Source organism: Leopardus geoffroyi, chromosome B3 (assembly GCF_018350155.1).
Source record: "Leopardus geoffroyi isolate Oge1 chromosome B3, O.geoffroyi_Oge1_pat1.0, whole genome shotgun sequence".
Classification (NCBI taxonomy): domain Eukaryota; kingdom Metazoa; phylum Chordata; class Mammalia; order Carnivora; family Felidae; genus Leopardus; species Leopardus geoffroyi.
Genome location: NC_059337.1, coordinates 49,133,820 through 49,153,319, shown reverse-complemented (window position 1 = coordinate 49,153,319; position 19,500 = coordinate 49,133,820). Strand labels below are relative to the sequence as shown.

The 19,500-nt window shown below is 34.5% G+C and overlaps 1 protein-coding gene across 1 annotated transcript in view; it reads right to left on the bottom strand.

The window, feature by feature from the left end:
* Nucleotides 1-1,416: 1,416 nt before the first annotated feature.
* The window catches only part of PYGO1 (pygopus family PHD finger 1), a 32,233-nt gene continuing 14,149 nt past the window's right edge, over nt 1,417-19,500 (bottom strand). Inside the window, exons 2-3 of the mRNA XM_045449663.1 lie at nt 10,498-10,583; nt 1,417-9,431 (exon numbers count right to left, since the gene is read on the bottom strand). Coding sequence (XP_045305619.1) covers nt 8,307-9,431; nt 10,498-10,583 — 1,211 coding nt within the window. The 3' untranslated portion in view covers nt 1,417-8,306. The remainder of the gene's footprint in view (nt 9,432-10,497; nt 10,584-19,500) is intronic.

Sequence of the window (19,500 nt, the reverse complement as noted above, 5' to 3'; positions counted from 1 at the left end):
TTTTGCTGTTTAGCCCCTTTCACAAGTGGTGGCTGCAGCAATAGAGAGGAATACCAGCTTGGCCTTTACGTAGTGCTCTTTTTGTCCCCTTTTTCATTCTTGTTATTTTTGCCATCATCAAAAAAAAAAAAGTTTCACTAGAGGATCATCAATTTTATTCAACTTTTTAAAACTAACCTGCTTGTGGCTTTATTATTCCTTTCCTGTTTTTTAGTTCCTATTTTTTTTTTTTTTTTTTTTTTTTTTACTATTTTCTTTCTTCTATTTTCCTTACATTTTTAATTTTCTTATCTTCTTGAGACCAACACTTAGTTCATTATATTTGGGGCTTAAAAATTATCTAAAGGTATACATTTCTTTTAAAAAGTACTGTTATTGCATCTTGCAAGCTTTGAAATGTAGTTGCACTTTTAGATCTCATTACCCTGTCAGATTAGAACTTCTGGCTGCAAATTTCTACTCTGGACCTAGAGTCAGGCAGGCTGCTGCTTCAGCATGGTTCAAGGTTTCTTCCTATTATTTTTTGCCCTTGGATATGTTTTTTGGTTTTGAACCCAATTTTCTTTTTATATTTATCATACTATGCTTCAAAGACAGGGGGTGCTTTAGAGCATCCACTCACGATGTTATTTTATAGGAAGTCTCTGTACATCTTTCTTCTACAGCACGTAAGATAAACACATTTTTGATTTTTTCCTTCCACTTATTTAAAACTTTTTTAAGTTCTTATTTACTTAAGTAATCTCTACACACAATGTGGGGCTTGAACTCACAACCCTAAGATCAAGAGCCCTACACTCTTCCAACTGAGCTGGCCAGGTGCCCCATCATTCCATAAATTTAAATAGAACTTTCATGCATTCAAATCTTATCTTGATATAATTTTATCTTATTGTCATTCCTATTACCTCGAATATCAAGTTGCATCAACTGACAGATCCACTTGCATCTTTCCATGTAAGTCTAGACACGTAATGGATGTTTCCAGCAAACTTTGGAGGTCTTTTGTAAAGTTAATCTTATATTCAGACAAGTTTCTTCTTAATGCTGCTACAGGGGTGTTTCTGTTTCAGGGATTGTTAAGCTGTGAGGTTGCAGAGCTCCTCTCCAACTATTTTTTTATTAACAGAACTTAAGTCCTAATTTGTTAAAATGAAAATAGAGATAGATTATGCTCAGACTTTCTAAGGAAACTCAGGGCTCAGTGTTATGTATCAACTTTACAGGGGAAAAAATGCATGTAACAAGACCTATCCAAAAATATTGGTTTGGTCCTCAGTATAAAATTAAATTCCTGGTAAATTATAGGCTGTTGTCCTGGTAAGTGTTTCCTGGAACATTTCCTACCCAAAGCCAAGACTTTCATACCTATAACCTAAGATTGTCCTATTGAAAGTCAAGCACTTAAAAAAACAGTTGTTTTTCTCTTTGAAAACTAGCTTTATTTAAAAGAATCTGAAGCATAACACTATAGGAACAAACTTACAATACATATTGTTCAAGAAAGCCTGCCATACATAATTTTTACCAATAGTAGGTCTAAATACTGATAAATAACATTCTTTATACAATGCACAAATGACATTTAGTATGAACCCTGAAAAGAATGGCCAACAATAACATGGACTGTTTTGAAAGTGGAACTTCTACTTGTCTTACTAATTATCTGCAGAATAAAAAAACTAAAATGTGGAAGATAAACTCCTCTTAAATTCTAGCATGGTGCTTAAGGAAGAAAGAAAGGGATCAAAAGCAAGAAATTAAAAGAATCAAAAGAAAAAGATAAATTGGCTTACCACTATTAATAGTAATTATTAAAAATAATTCAGAATTGAGAATTTTTGGTTTAATACTTGGAAGCCCTTAGACAAACTATCCATTATCTAGTATATTCAATCAGTTACCAAGCCAATTTTGCTTCTTTGAAAACTGTAACCTGTACAAAACCATATAAAGAAAATAAACAATTTGGGGGTAACCTAGTCATTTCATACTTGAAATTTTTCCACAAAGCAATTCCTGAAATAATTGATACTAATACTTCTTAAAACCTCTATGATTTAAATAGAAGCAGACCCATTTCTAAGAGATTGTATGTGAAGATACCAGGAAAAAATAAATTTCTAACATGTAATTCTAAATTTTTAACCCTCGAAATAGACCCATGAAAACATTAGGGATTCAAATAAAATATAATGGAATTATGCCACAGTATGGTATATGGTATTTTTTAAAATATTAAGAACTGAATCAGATTTATTGCTATGTCAATCCTATCAATAATTGACAACCAAGTGTACAAAATACACCACACAACAACCAAGCCAAAAATGATGCTGTATAGAGATACCATTAACATAACACAGGTAAACATTTATCTTATAATATACATCACTAATACAGCAAAGCCTACTCAGGATAGTTTGAATTGATAAAAGTCTAAAAATTTGAATATTTAAAAAGATATGCAGTTTAAGCACTCATGAGCATTCTTTTTTTTTTTCTTTCAAGTATATAATTTCAAAAATACAAATTTGCAATGGCCAAGCATTATCAATTACAATTCTTCTGTGTACTTGTTTTAATGGCAAAAGAATGCTTTTGTATTCTCAAACAAATGCTTTATAAAGCTATGTAGTATTCTTAAATGCTTTATAAAGCTTCACATTTTTCTAAGATTAAACATTTTTCCTTAAAACCTTATGACTTTTATTAACAAATCTTTTCATCAGATAGTACAAAGTAAACACCATTCAAGTCTTTGTATCAATGGTTACAAATTCTAAGTAAATTAGAGGAGTTTTATGGTATTATAATAGTTTCTTAAAAAATGAAGATTAGCATTTCTACTTATTTTGGTTATGAAGAAGTGAATGATATCTTTTGTTGGAAGATATCAGACTAGGTTCAAAGTCTAGAATGTAATTTTAATGATATGGGCTAAAAAAAAAGTCCTAATATGTACCACCAATTAAGATAATAATTCCTTAATAAGTTATAACTGTAAGAGGAAAACCAAAATTTTCAGAAGTATTTATTGTATTATGAGTGTTATGAATTGCTAACACCAAATTTTACTGCTCTCTCCCATTTCAAAACATCAGGCCATCTACTAATCCACAAATATTGATGTTTCACATACTTCATAGAGTAGCTTAAACATACCAGCGTAAGAAATAATTAGTATTACATAGTAATTTCCTTTGCCATAGGAATAAATGTTGGACAAAGTCTGGAAACATTTTATTTTCCAATTTGAATTACAGTAATTTTGCCACAGACCACAGCACTAGTGCATGTGTTACTTTAGACATGCTCTAAGAACAAAACAAAAAATTACTGCAAAAATACATGTCACCAATGTGGAACACACTCAGATTTGTATAAAAGTACTGAACTAATATCCCAAAAAGAGGTATATGTAAACAGTACATAAGGAAGAAATAGTTTTAATATGAAACAGTCATTTAAGTCACATACATCATGATAAGAAGCAGGACTTTCTTTTATAAAAGATATTTTAACTAACAAGCAACATCATCTATATCATCTACAGAACAAGAAAAGTACAGGTATTAAGAATAAGTTTTAATATAATTGCAAGTAATGTATTTTGACAAACTGACAAAGATGAAGCTTATCTTGGGTTTTCATTAAAAATTTTCAGTGAAATACAGGCAGCCTCTGACATATTCATGTCTGGCTTATTGACAGCCATTTTTCATTTCCCCTAGACCATATGTCTTAGGAGATGTTAATGCCAGCCTTAGCCTCCTTACTCCAGGAGTACCTCTAGACTTCCGCTACTGTACCAAAATTTGGAAAAATGCAGATGTGACTTCTATACTGCTCTACTGGATAAAGAGAATACAGAAAAGGGGGAAGTTACTAAAATGTGGAAATGAGAAGAAACCTCTGAGTTCAAAAGTTGAGGAAACTATGAAAATATCCAAAAACCTAAAGGTAATTGGGAAGTACTCTCAAGACAGCATCCATCAATTTGATAAAAATACTGCTTCCTACAGTACTTGAAATGTGGTCATATTGTCTGAAATCTTAGATATTAGATAAAACTTCATTCTGAATAAGGAGTCTTAAAAAAAATGTTTAATCCCACTTTCTTCACTATCTTCATTTGCATCTCGGTGGAAAACACTTTTTCCTTAAAACCTAGCCAGCCATAACCACAGAAAGAAATGGGGATTTTGATTGGAGGAAAAATATGGAATTTTGGAGCACAGGGCATCCAGTAAGGGAAGAGGCAAGCTGGCTTATATAGCATTCCACCGGAGGGTTTAGGATGTAAGAGGGCAACTAGGAAACACTAACACCAAGAAACTAAACTTACCTGAATCACATCAGGAAAAAGGAAGACCTCTGTTTCTTTCTACCTCCTACACTGATTGGTTCCCTAAAGAAAACTGAGTGTTCAGCATGATACTATCGCTTAACTACATTATGGTTTAAATAAGCCTTTATGAGCTTTCCTAACAATCTAAGCATCTTATATAATGTTCCAAACCACTATTTACAAATGAACTTTGGGAGCCTGGATGCTCTTAACTGAACTTTTTAATTAAAAAAAATCTAAAATAGCACAAATATTCATGCATATGAAACCTCTATACACTATAAAAAAGAAACTCAAAAATTCTTTAGAGCTCCCTTAGAAAAAACCATTACTTACATATTTTTTTTTTTTTACTATTAAATACAATTACTATAGTATGGACAATAAGTACTAGCACTCTTAATATGTTCAAGACAAACAAGTTTGAAAGAATACTAGATGAAGACTCCTGATACTTATTTGGATAATTAAAGTTAGCAGAATTCATGGTGACCCACACTATTGAGGTTTTTTCCCTACCAGTAGGCAGAGATGGGAGTCTAAAAAAAAAAAAAAAAAAAAAGACTGGATTTTTTATATTGTTACTCTAAGAAGAATAAGCACTATTACAAGAAAATCTTGCTTTATGTACATAATCTAATTTGGATTAACAAGAATCATAATAGCAGTACTCTAAAAGTATTTCACACCAAAGGAAAAAAACACTGATCACAAACCTAATTCTAAGCACTCTATCTGAAGAATAAATTTTCTTTTACAAGCTAAGCCGTTTCAGCATTAGTGAGTCCAGTAGCATCTAGAAGCAGTGAAATGAATAAAAAGTGAGGTCTGAGAAAGGAACTGATGCATTAAAACTATCATGACTAGCTGTCGTGAGAGAGCCTACTTGCTGAGGGTCAGTCAGGGTAAACTAGACAAAACTTGAGAATGTAAGAGAAACTATGATTTCCTGTTCAATTGTGCGGGTGTGTATGTGGGTGTGTATCTGTGTATATGTGTGCATGCAAGATGAGGCCTTTCAGTGAAAGAAAAGGATTACATAAAAAAAATGTGCAATGCTACTGGAAGGCTATTCGACCTATGTACATTTCTTTCTATCAATGAATATTTAAAAATGTTTAGGGAAGCTCACCACTTGTCCTAACAAAGCCATAACAATTTGTTTAATAGCCTTATTTGGGTCAAATTGGACAAATTGGTACCTGGCCATTCTTATAGTTCATCATTTTTCCTATCAAAAACTGTCTAGATAATTTTTGACTTAGTGTCATATGGAGACAAATGTGGAACTAGTAAAGAAAAGTACTTCAAAGACATGAAAACATTCATGAACTATGATTTTATAGTTTTTCAGTGACTCACTGTCAGTCAACCATGAGTTTTCTTTTGAATATTTACACATTCTTATTTAAATAAGGTGCTCTGAAGACCTAAATACTTGAATAAAAATTCAACTGTAAGTTTTTAAAAACAACTACTTGGAAATGGAAAAGAATCTCAATACGAATCAAGTATCTTTATACTAGCTTGGGAGAGGTTACTTCACTTTCACCCAACTACTGAAAGTGTAAGCAACAGATGGCTTAAGAAACCACAAAACCAATTTTAACAATAAGTACGACTCAAGTACTACCATGAAAAATGTTAACTCCTGAGGACACTGTAAGGTTCTACTCAATATCTAACCGTATTATCATAAAAAATCATGACCCGATGCTAGGAATAAGCATTTAGCATGCAGTGCATCATTTCTTAAAAATCAGCACTTACTAGGATTTCAAGAACATGACTAGATCCTTAAACATTTAAAAAATTGTGTATCTCTAATAAAAACTATAATGTAAGCAACATGGGATTTTCAAGTATGCTACTGAACACATCAAATGTCAGAGTCAGCCAAAAATACTGCATTTAACCTGCTTCAACTGGTAAAGATGTCACACAGAGGAGTACCTAGTATTAGAATTTATATCATTTCATTTTCTAAAACTGTAAAGATATATATTTTACAACTATATTGAAAATATTTTGTACTCACCTCTAACTAGTCACAGGTAAATGGAGAAAACCTTCTACTACTTTGTACCATATGAAATTGCTGTTTTTGTAGGTCAAAATTAAAACACTGTATTTAAAAAAATAAGTTTTATTCAATCAAAATATGTATGAGTATTAATAACTTTCTAATAAGATATTAAATATTTCATTTTTAAAAAATTTGTCATTTTTTCAGATATATAAATTGTTCAGATCCTCCAATTACTACTTCTTAATTGGAGAACATGTTGTTTCTTAAAAAAAAAGCTTCAAATGATGAAAACGAACGTAGTTCATTGGATAAAGGTCTGGTGACTACAATGGACATGACGACATTGAATATCCCAATTGAATTAACTTTGCTTTCGTGGCTTGTGACGTGTGAGGTCAAGTGCTGTCATGTAAAAGTGTGGGCTCATGTTTATTAACCAAAGGACCTTTCTTGATCAAAATTTTCATGCATAATTTTACTTCCTCAGCAATATGCTGCTGCTGTCGTTACACCAGGGTTTAAGCAATAGTAATTATTCTTTTGCAGATCACCATATGGCCTTCAGAACATTTTTGGTCACAACGATGATGGTGCAAGTTTGGGAGCTTCAAAAATATCCAAATATTGTATAAATTGCTATCAATTGTCATATATGGTATCTTTTTTTTTTTTTTTTGGTCACAGTTCATGATCCACTCTAAAAATATGTTTCTGCTTTTTTGAATCTTAATGAGTACACCTCCAACTGTCTTCATTCTTGATCATCTCCCAGGAGGATGTTCTTGGATTCATCTATTCACTTTTCCCAGTCACAGCAGAAGCTCCTGTCTGCTTCAAGGCCTTGAATTGTTGTTTGTGAGTTAGCTCTCACCCTGGCTCTTAATTGGTCTTTAAGATGGATTCTGATGTCCCCTGAGGCTCATTTTTGAATCCAGATTCCCCAGAACAAGATTTTTCAAACCACCACTGAGTGGTGTTCTTTCCCCAGCGGAGCCTTGTAGGCCCAACTTGATATTTACACCTATCTCATTTGCAGTATTGTCCTGGGTTGAAATCATATTAAAAGAAGTATCCATAATTCTTCTGAGGATACTATATTATTTATTTGTCTGGAAAACATTAAGAAAAAACTCAATAATCAAAGGAAATTGAAGAGTGAAGGGCATAACACTGTTACAATTCTAAATAGCACAACTAGAAACATACTTCACTTCAACTCTACTAATTGCAGTCAATTTTCAACTGATCTAGTATTAGCAATTTCATGTGGTACAATCCACAAGTCAATCAACAAATACTTACTGAGCATCTACTATATGCTAACATCTGTCTCCTATCTGTACAAACAGATATCTTGGAAAGACTGACTTGAAAATAGGAAAGTCATTAGTTTCAAGGACCCTAGTGGGGAGAAATCTGGTGTCATACTCTATTATTGTTTAAAACATCCATTAAAATGTATGCTTTCTTCCATGTTACAGCTACATATGCTTTTTTGAAAACATATGTCAAATAGATCCTTGAAAAAATTTTTGGACTGTTTAATGTAATATTGCCAAAGTTCAGCTCTGCAATGTACATTTTTCAATGATTCTAACTTTTAAAAGTCAAAACTTGCCTACATTTGCTATATATTATTTTGAAGCTTCAAGAGGCTTTTATGTTTATGATTAACAACAACGACAACTAACATTTATTTGTATAGTACTTTCTAAAGCACCCCCATATACATTATTCTCATTTAAGATGGCAAACGAAGACAATACAAAATTTGCACTGGTAATGAAGTAGAATATTAACAAAAACTGAAAGGTAAATAATCTTTTTGTATGTGCATTTAAAAAAATAATGTAAAACATTAAAATCCTGTGTCACTGAGCCTCTGAAATACACAGGAAAAAAAATCACTTTAACTAATGCCTGTGATTAAGCATCACTGCCCACTGCAGGCGGACCAAAAGTTTCTCGAGTACGCATTAACTGGACATCTTTGTCAGCCATACAGGTATCACAGCCCCATACTGCTGATGCTTCTGCAGTTAGAAGGCCATAAGCTGTTTCAGTCATTCCAGTGCAGATCCGATGAAACCATTTCTGACAAGAGGCTTCACATAAGATGGCATCCTGATCATCATTCACTTCATTTGTACAAATTCCACAAGGATACACTGGGTCAGAAGAAGAATGGCCATGACGGCTTGGGTGGAGAGAGGATTTATTGCTTTTTTCAGTGGTGCACGCATCTGGGGCACCTCTAGGTTGTCGTGGCTTATTCTGCGTCCCATTTGCATGGCTGTTATTTGTAGCTTCTGTGGTACTGGAACGGCTATTCTCTTGATTTACTGCACTGTTTCGATTAACATTTTTTAATTCAATATTACTCTGATTCACTGTGTCATCCATATTTAAGTGAGGTGGATGAGCAGAGGAATTTTGATTAGTGTTTTTGGTTGTTCCTTGACTAAAGTCTTGTTTTTGGGGTGGTGCTTTTGCTTGACCAAAAGTGTTTGGGGGAGGAATAAAAGAATGATTAGATTCTAATGGAGAAGTAAAATTTGAATTATTTCCAGGGACAAAGTTAGATGCCAAGTCAGGGTTAGATACTTGGTTAGTATTCTGTGGAGGAATCTGATTGAAGTTTTCAGCAGGATTTTGTCTAAAATGTTGATTAGGCATGTTAACATTCTGACTTAGTGCATTATTATAAGATGGATTTCCAAAGCTTGAATTATCATGTGGCCCAAAGTTAAAAGCATGAGGTCGATTAAAACCCATGCCCAAAGGATTCTGAGGAAATGGGTGTGGCTGATTCCTGAGTGAGTAAGGACCACAGTATGGGGAAGACATTCTTGGAGGAACGTGAGGTGGCATTCTGAATGTGCTATAGCCTCCAAAGCCAGGATAACCAGGGCCAAGATATGGATTTGATGAAGGTAGTGGTTTATAGGAAATAGTATTATAGTTGTCATCAAATGGATTAGCAGCCACTAGATGGTCAGAGTTTGGATTCGGTGGTGGAGCATACTCAGACAATGGAGGAAAAGAAGGCCCCTGAAATGAGAATGTAGAGTAAAACACATGTTTTGAGCAAAGAAGTCATTAAAATTGTTATCTTAACATGTAAGAACCTATTTTAATCAAATTTTTCTTGCTATGTCTTATGAAAATTTAATTCATCTGACTTTTCAATTCCAAATAAGTTTTATATTTAATTATATTTAATGATTAAAATGTATAGATTTCTTCCATTTAGGAAAGAAAATAAGGCATGCTTTTCTGAGCTCAAATTCATTGTTACTTCAAATTTCAAAGGTATTTATTAACCTTCAAAAGAAGCTTAATTACATAATTTGCATTTAATATGCTTAACTTTAGTTCTAGAATTTTTCACTTAAAATTCTAACTAAAAGTACCTGATACACCCCCCAAAAAACCATAAAATTAAGTAACAATAAACAGGCTCTAAGTTTTTTTACTGGCTTAACTTAAGGGAGTAGCTATTAAAGTATTCCCCAAGCACTATGCTCTCGGCCTCAGAATGGAAAAATAAACTTCCAGTTTTAGTCACACTGTAATTTTAAGAGGTGGTGGCCAAAATGGAAAAAAATAATCCTTACACACAAAATACTTACTTGCAGTCTTTAGAATAAAAAGAGTGCTTCAAATTTACAGAAGATAAAGCCACAAAAGCCTGTTTTGATAACTATTTATTCAACCACATGTTGTACACAAAAGATGCCTCCCCCATGACTGCTCAATGATACGTACATACTACTAAATTATTATAACAGCTAAATATTGCTTCAGGCTAAACCTATGTTCATATATTTTAAATCTTTTACTAAAACTACAGGCATCTGTGCTGTTTAAGTTAGTTTTAAGAATAAACATTTTAATTTGTCTGCCTACACTTCCCTCTTGCAATATCCACTCTAGGCCTATAGGCCAACAATAGCCACTAGTTACAGAATTAAAAAAAAAAAAAAAATCACTGCAGAATTCACTAGTAGGTTACAAATGAGGAGGGGAAAAAAATCCATGACCAAATTTAAATTTACCTCATTAGCCTGATCGTATCAGTGAACAAAAATGGTTATCAAAGAAAATGTCAATTTACCTGTGTATTTGTCTTGCGTTTTTTCTTATCTGGGCTTCCTAGTTGTACACCTGGTCCTCCTAACCCATCCAGTCCACTATCACCACCTAAAAGCAAATAAAATCCAGATAACATTTCCACTTGTAACTGAAATCATTTTATATCTCTCACAGCAATACCTATCATAATTACCTGTTAATATGAGTTCTGTTTTTGTTAGATAAAAGCGATACTAAGTTTTTAAAAAATATCTTTGCTTTTCAAAAAGTCTTCCCCATAATTTCAGTCAGAAACAGTCATTCATCTCTACTCCCATGGAATTTTTTTACTACTCTTTCATTGAGAAAGAAAGTCTCCATGCCACCCTTGAATCTTTAGTCATCTGGTTTCCTATCCCTGAAAGCAGCCACTAGTTTCTGCTGTATCTTTCAAAAGACAATCTAGATAAAATTCCAATATAGAACATTTTGTGGGGTGTACACACACGATGGCAGACGCTCTATACACAATGCCACTGTACATTTTCTTTCTACTTAGAAATCATTCCATATCATTACATACTGAACAGCTCCATCCCCTAATAACTCAGTAGTATTTCATAGTATGATTATAATCTAATTCATTGAACTACCCCCTCCCCATTGATGGATATTTAGGTTGCTCCAAACCTTTGCTGTCTGCAATGAAAATCCATGTATAAATGTCTTAAAATACATGTACAAATCATTCCTAGAACTGGAATTAAGGCATTAAAGGAATGTGGCCTTTTAATTCTTAAAGGTATTGCTGAAGTACAATGCACATGAATATTATTTTCTCAACAGTGTATGATCAAGCAAAAGCAAAAGCTTGACTGAATTCAAGAAGTTAAAGTTTATCATCAGATTTTTTTTCCATTAGAAAAACATTTTTTATTATGGAGGATTCTGGGTCATTTAAAAAGTAGACAGAAGAATAAAGTTATGTACATACATATATAGATACACATTTGTAATAGGCTAATAAATAAGTTCAGTGAGGTGACAGACAATTAGAGGAGACCTGCTCACATATGTGGATTCTGAGAAAGGGGTATTTAAACGGGGACCTAAAGGAGGAAAACAAATCTCTGAGTAAAGAGCCTAAGGAAGAGCCTCTAGGCAGAGAACAGCATGTGTCAAGATTCTTAAGTAGAAAGAAGCTTGATGTGTTTGGGAAATTTAAAAGAGGCCAGCGTGTTAAGGGACTCTGGAGAGTGCCACTAGAAAAGGTTAGAGACAGGCAGGGTCCAGATCATTTTAGAGCAGAGTAGACTGTGTCCCACTAAAATTCTTATTTTGAAGCCCTAATGCACAATATGATGATGTTTAGACATAGGGCCGTTGGAAGGTAATGAAGGTTACATCCAGTCATGAGGATCAGGCCCTTATGATGGGATTACTGGCCTTAGGAGAAAGAAGAGTGTGCTTGCAGACCCCCTATGAAGTACAAATACAGGAAAGACCATGTAAGGATATGGGCAAGACGGTGGGCATCTGCAAATGAGAAAGAGAGCACTCATCAGGAAGTGAACTGGCTAGCACCTTGATCTTGGACTTCCCAGCCACCAAACTGTGAGAAAATTAATTTCTGTTGTTTAAGCCACCCAGTCTATGATTTTTGTTCTTGTAGACCATGCAGACTAAGACACAGAGCCTTGTAGCTTATGCTAAGGAACCTGAATTTTATCTGAAGAACAGTGGATGATCATTTAAAGGTTTTGAGTAGGAAAGTGACATGATTTAAGTTTTAAAAATATTATATTAGCAATTGTGTTCAGAATGAATTAGAGATGGGACAGGGGAAAAAGCAGGGAGACCACTATTTTACAATAATAGTTCAGGAAAATAAATGGTACTTAGCAATAAAGAGAAATCAGTATGTTGGACATAGTCCAACCACCTAAACAAAATGCAAAGCAGATTTCTGTAAGAGCTATTTAGAGAAGTTTAAATACTGTGAAGGTGGAAAACTGACAAACAACAAAATCCAGTAAGGATTCTGGATGTTAAATTAATATTTAATATTAAAAAGCTTTCTTATGTACAAACTAAAACCAGTCAAAAGATACAGCAGAAGAAATGCTTCATTTATAGGAACAACTCGTTTATTATCCCAAACAGCCCTGTTGTGCCCTCCTTAGAGACATCAGCACCAGGTATTTGAGTCTTAGGCCCGCAGGGTCCACATTCCAAGTCCAGAGGCATTAACTAGCCTAAGCAGTACCCCCATTCTCAGATATCTGAGTTTAACCTCCACAGGACCTCTCCTGTGAATGTATATATCCTAATAATTTCAACTTCTTTCCTTTGTCCCACAGCCTTAGGAATGGTAGCTGTTTCCCGTAGTTGATATCTCTGTGAAAACTTTAGTAGCCTATTTTTGCCACTTCAGTTTAATGTCTATTAACAATACCTTTTTCCTAAATTCTTTCTGTTAAAAACAACTGATATGGCCTGGCTAGACTCTGATACATACACATCTCAAGTCCCACCAGCCAGAAACTGTCATTACTACAAAGTTAACATTATTCCAGACATCTAGCTTATTATCTACTTACCTACTTTTCCTTCTGTGTATATAGAGCAATAGTAATACCTTTAGAAAGATAGGATACTATTTTTTAAATAAAAGCATTAAATTTTAAGTTAATTAGAATTTAACAAAGGAAAAAAGAAGTGAAACTAAAGAGTACATTAAATGTTTCTTTACCATAAGTTAAAATTTTTTTAATGTTTATTTACTTTTGGGGGGGGGTGGGGCGATTATGCACAAGTAGGGGAGGGACAAAGAAAGAGGGAGACAGAGGATCCCAAGCAGGCTCCATGCGGACAGCCCAAAGTGGAGTTTGAATCCATGAACCCCAAGGTCATGGCCTGAGCTGAAGTGAGACGATTAACCAATTGAGCCACACAGGCACTCACACAGTAAGTTTTTTTTTTTTTTTTAATGTTTATTTTATTTTTGAGACAGAGAGAGAGGGAGGGATCCCTGGGAGCAAAGAGAGAGAGGAGAAACAGAAACTGAAGTAGGCTCCAGGTTATGAGCTGCCTGCATAGAGCCTGATGTAGGGCTCAAACTCATGAACGATGAGATCAAAACCTGAGCCTACGTGGAACAAACGCTTAACCAACTGAGCCACCAAGGTGCCCCTGCAATTCACCTTTAATCTGTTGAATTATCATCCTGTCTTTGAGCTCTCATTTTTTTCATTTTTTGTTTTTATTAAGGTCTAGCACTTGAAGTACATGTATTTCCTTCTGTCTTTTAGGTTATAGGTCTTCATCTTCTACATGCTCTTTTTTTTTTTTTTTTTTTTTTTTTAGTTCATTAGTTTGCTATAGTATGTTTGCACAGTTATGCTTTTTTTTTTTTGGTTTTTTTTTTTACGCTTATTATTTTGAGAGAGAGAGAGAAAGAGAGAAAGCACACACGCGCATATGTAAGTGGGGGACAGGCAGAGAGAGAATCCTAAGCAGATTCTGCACTGTTGGTGTAGGAGCTCAGTGCAGAACTCAAACTCATGAACTGTGAGATAATGACCTGAGCTGAAATTGGACGCTTAACCGACTGAGCCACCCAGGTGCCTCTGCTTTTATTTTTATCTTACAATCCTGCCTAGATCTTTTACTTGCTCTGATTTAACATAGGTGACTTTCTGACTTTCTTCTATTGGTTATGTGCTATATCTATTGAGATAATCATGTGATTTTTTTTCCCCTTTAAATTATTTTAGTGTTCAACTCAAGAATGACATTCCTGAAATAAAGCTACCTTACTCACTTTTATATGTTATCATTTTTATATGACTGAACATACTAATATCTTTTTAGAATGCTTGCCTATATTAGTAAGATTAACCTGTTGTGTTTCCTTGGAACATCCAGGTTCTTAATTCTGACTTTTTGTTAAGTGCACATCTACCTAGTTGGGGGGTAGAGTAACCCATTCACATGGGATGGTTTCCCTGTGTTCTCTGATTCAGTGTATTCCTGGAGACTTGTACCAGAGATTAGTCCTTTTTTAAAAAAAAAAAAAACAAAAAAAAAACAACTTTTTGTTTTACTCATTTTTTCCTTACTGAAAAGAATGAGAAGATAAGAGTACTCATTGAATTTGCTTCTCCCCAGACTTGGGGTTATTAGTAAGAATTCTCAAAATTCTGTAAATCATCAGTAGCTTCCAAGGGCAGACAGTGCATTCTGGGCTGTTTCTACTTTTTGGTTACTAAGAATAATGTTGCTGAATATTTATGTACAAGTTTGTTTTGTTTTTTTTTTTTTATATATGAACATGTTTTCAATTATCTGGGGTATATAGCTAGTAATTGAATCACTGGGCTATATGGTATCTCCAAGTCTAATGTTTTGAGAACTGCCCAACTGTTTTCCATAGTGGCTACAATATTATATATTCCCAGGTAAGTCTGAGGGTTCCAATTTCTTCACATCCTCCCCAACACTTATTTCCTGTTGTTTTTTTAAGTACTGTCATTCTAGTGAGCATAAACTAGCATCTCATTGTGGTTTTAATTTGCATTTTCATAATTACTAATGAAGTTGAGCATCTTTTCATGTATTTATTGATCATTTATATATATATATTTTTTTTTCTTAAAAAAAATTTTTTTACATTTATTTATTTTTGAGAGACAGACACAGAGCATGAGCAGGGGAGGAGCAGAGAGAGAGGGGGACACAGAAATCTGAAGCACGCTCCAGGCTCCGAGCTGTCAGCACAGAGCCCGATGTGGGGCTTGAACTCACAAATTGCAAGATCATGACCTAGGAAGAAGTCGGACGCTTAACCGACTGAGCCATCCAGGCACCCCTATATATCTTTTCTTTGAAGAAATGACTAGTCCAGTCATTTGTCTATTTTTTAGTTAGGTTATTTATGTTTTTTGTTGTTAAGTTGTAAGAATTTTTTATATACTCTGGATACTAGACTCTTATCAGTTATTAGATTTATAAAAATATTTTCTTCCAATCTGTGGGCTGTCTTTTCACTTTTTTTTTTTTTTTTTTTTTTTCAACGTTTATTTATTTTTGGGACATAGAGAGACAGAGCATGAACGGGGGAGGGGCAGAGAGAGAGGGAGACACAGAATGGGAAACAGGCTCCAGGCTCTGAGCCATCAGCCCAGAGCCTGACGCGGGGCTCGAACTCACGGACCGCGAGATCGTGACCTGGCTGAAGTCGGACGCTTAACCGACTGCGCCACCCAGGCGCCCCTGTCTTTTCACTTTGATAGTGTCCTTTGACACACATGTTTTTAATTTGATGAACTCTAATTTATTTATTTTTCTTTTGATTGTTTAGATAAAACTAGATTTATATACTTCTAAGGTACTAGTTTGCCTCCCTAAAATCTTTAAAATTTTTTTTTTTTCTTTTTTCAAAGTTTTTATTTATTTTTGGGACAGAGAGAGACAGAGCATGAACGGGGGAGGGGCAGAGAGAGAGGGAGACACAGAATGGGAAACAGGCTCCAGGCTCTGAGCCATCAGCCCAGAGCCTGACGCGGGGCTCGAACTCACGGACCGCGAGATCGTGACCTGGCTGAAGTCGGACGCTTAACCGACTGCGCCACCCAGGCGCCCCTCCTCCCTAAAATCTTATACACATACTGTCTTACTCAGCAGAACACAAAAGACAAAAATGAAAACTTGTGGTTCAAACTAAAGGAACTCCTATTTTTAAATTCTTTGATGTGGTAGTAATCCCATTTCATTAGATGGTATGTAAAGAACTAATAGTGAGATCCAGTCTACCCCTCAAAGTCATTGATTCAAAATCTGATGGTTCAGGAATGACTGAATCTATTACTAATTTATAACTTATTCAGTAACCTATATAAAATGAACTGATGATTACATATTAACAAACTGTATTCACTTTTCTTTAACAGTATATACTGACATGCTGAGCAGGGAAATGTGTTGTTCTCAAATCTGAATACCTAGAAATTTTGATGAGTTTGGTAGGGGAAAAGAATTAGCAATGATTTTAGAGGCCAAATAATAAAGTGGTTATATAAATAAACAAAGGTTCCAAACATCAAAGTCCTATACCTCCTAATATCTGTCATGGTTATTTCATTGTAACAAAAATATAAATAGAAAAATGTAATTCCTAAAAATAAAAACAATTACTAATAAATTAATCTCTAATCTCCAATCTAGAATATAAATTAGCACTCACAGCATTAATACTAAATAATTATAATTTTAAAATTAAAATGCTGTAATTTAAAGATGGGAAAAATGTACTCTTAATGGTATCTACCATCTTTGTTCACTTTCCAAAAATTTAGTAATAATTGCTTATGTTCACTGTAAGGAAAGGCTCTGACACTGGCAGTCATTTAAATAAACTTACTATTTTCAATTAATCTGTGAGTAAAATGAACTAAAATTCTTTTTAGAAACTGACTTTTTCTAACATTTCCCTCCATAAAGCAAATCTTCAAGTTCCCATTGGTGTCTGTTGCTCCATTTATTATTCATCTAAAGAGTTAACTACATAACACTTTCAATGGTTCTGACTCTTGGCATTACCCAGGTCCTTCTTGCTGCTACCTGTAATACTGATGGTTCTTCTCTAGGAGTAATCATTATGTTAAATCAGATTCATAGTCATCAGGGCTAATTAGAATACAAGCTACCAAGAACTTCCATGATTCTCTTTAAAAATAAAGTGAAAGGTTAGAATCCAGGTTACAGGAAAGTGGTGGTTATTAAGCTAGTCACTTACGTTACCCTGAGAACTTTTGGTACCACAACTTTTCTCTAGCTGCTCTACATATTTGCTGCTGCTAATTCTGCAAGGTAAACCATGACTATTCAGTCAGGAGCTGAGAACTGTGGGGTAGAGAACCAAGAAAATGGGAACTGCCAAAGCATATTATTAACACCAGCTGCTGTGATACTTTTAATTTGTTAATACCTGAATTTCTTTATCTCATCTCTTAACTCCTACCTGCCCAGTAAACTCTGAATGCACAAGGGGAACAGACTGTGGGAGGATGATGACGAAAATAGAACAAGAAGCCTCTCTCATTTTAAGAAAGCTAAGGAATTTTCTCTCTCTAGATATTATTACATTATGCCACTTAATCTCAAGCAGAATAATTCTCTTACCTCTTTTTACCCTTTAACCTTTTTTTTTAGAGCTGGAAGTTGAAGTTATATGTCCTTTCATAGTCTTACAGGAGAGTCTAATCTGTTAAACAAGGAACTTTTTTCCCCATCTAAAGATTTTACAAATTAAAGATTTTTTTATATGAAATCCATTTGTAACTGGAGATAAGCAATATGCCTCATAAAGAGTTCAAAGTAATGGTCATAAAAATGCTCACTGGACTGGAGAGAAGAGTGGAAGAACTCAGTGAGGGCTTCAACAGAGACAGAAAATACAAAAAAAAAAAAAAAATCAGAGTTGAAGACTACAAAAACTAGAGGGAATCAACAGTAGAGGATGCAGAAGAATGGATCAGTAATCTAGAAGACAGGTTAATGGAAAGCACCTAAGATGAATACCAAAAAGAAAAAACAAACAAACAAAAAATGAAGATAGGTTAAAGGATCTCTTGGGCAACATCAAGTGAACAAACATTTGCATTATAGGGGTCCCCAAAGGAGAAGAGAGAGAAAAAGGGCAGAAAGCTTATTTGAAGAAATAAGAGTTGAAAACTTCCCTCAAATGGGGAAGGAAACAGGCATCCAGGTTCAGGAATCATACAGAATGCTTAACAAGATAAACCCAAGGAGATCCACACAATGACATATAATAATTAAAATGTCAAAGGTTAAAGATAGAGAATTTTAAATTTTTTTTTTCAACGTTTATTTATTTTTGGGACAGAGAGAGACAGAGCATGAACGGGGGAGGGGCAGAGAGAGAGGGAGACACAGAATGGGAAACAGGCTCCAGGCTCTGAGCCATCAGCCCAGAGCCTGACGCGGGGCTCGAACTCACGGACCGCGAGATCGTGACCTGGCTGAAGTCGGACGCTTAACCGACTGCGCCACCCAGGCGCCCCTAAAGATAGAGAATTTTAAAAGCAGCAATAGAAGTGAAAATGGTTACACACAAAGGAAATACCACAAGCTATCAGCTGATTTTTCAGCAGAAATTTTGCATGCTAGAAGAGAGTGGCATGATATATTCAAAGTACTGAAAGGAAAAAAACCTACAACCAAGAATACTCTAGCCAGCAAGATTATCATTCAGAATTGAAGGAGAGACAAACAAAAGTTAAAGGAGTTGATCACCACTAAACTAGCCTTCTAAAAGATGTTAAAGTAGTAAAATCAATAGTATCTTAATTAGTTAAGAGGACTCACAGAATAAAAACATGTAAAATATAAAAACATATACGTAAAATGGGGAGGGGGGAATAAAAATGAAGTTCTTTTATAAACTGTGTTTGTATTCAAGGCGTCTGGGTGGCTCGGTTGGTTGGGCATCTGACTTTGGCTCAGGTCCTGATCTCATGGTCCATGAGTTCGAGCCCCGCGTCGGGCTCTGTGCTGACAGCTCGGAGCCTGGAGCTGTTTCGGATTCTGTGTGTGTGTCTCTCTCTCTCTGACCCTCACCCGTTCATGCTCTGTCTCTCTCTGTCTCAAAAATAAATAAACGTTAAAAAAAAAAATTTAAAAAAATTTAAAAAATTAAAAAAATGTGTTTGTATTTAACTGACCATGAAATTATTATAGACTACTATATTCTTAGGATGTTACTTACGGACCTCCTGGTAACCACAAACCAAAAACCTATAATAGATAAACAAAAAATAAAGAGAAAGAAAGCCAAGTATGACACTGAAGAAAGTCCTCATCACAAGGAAAGAGCAAGAGAAAAAGGAATAAAAAAAACTACAAAAACAACCAGAAAACAATTAACAAATGGTAGTAAGTATATACTTACAAAACTGTATGTAAATGGTCTAAATACTCCAACAAAAAGACACAGGGTAATGGAGTGGATTTAAAAAACAAGACC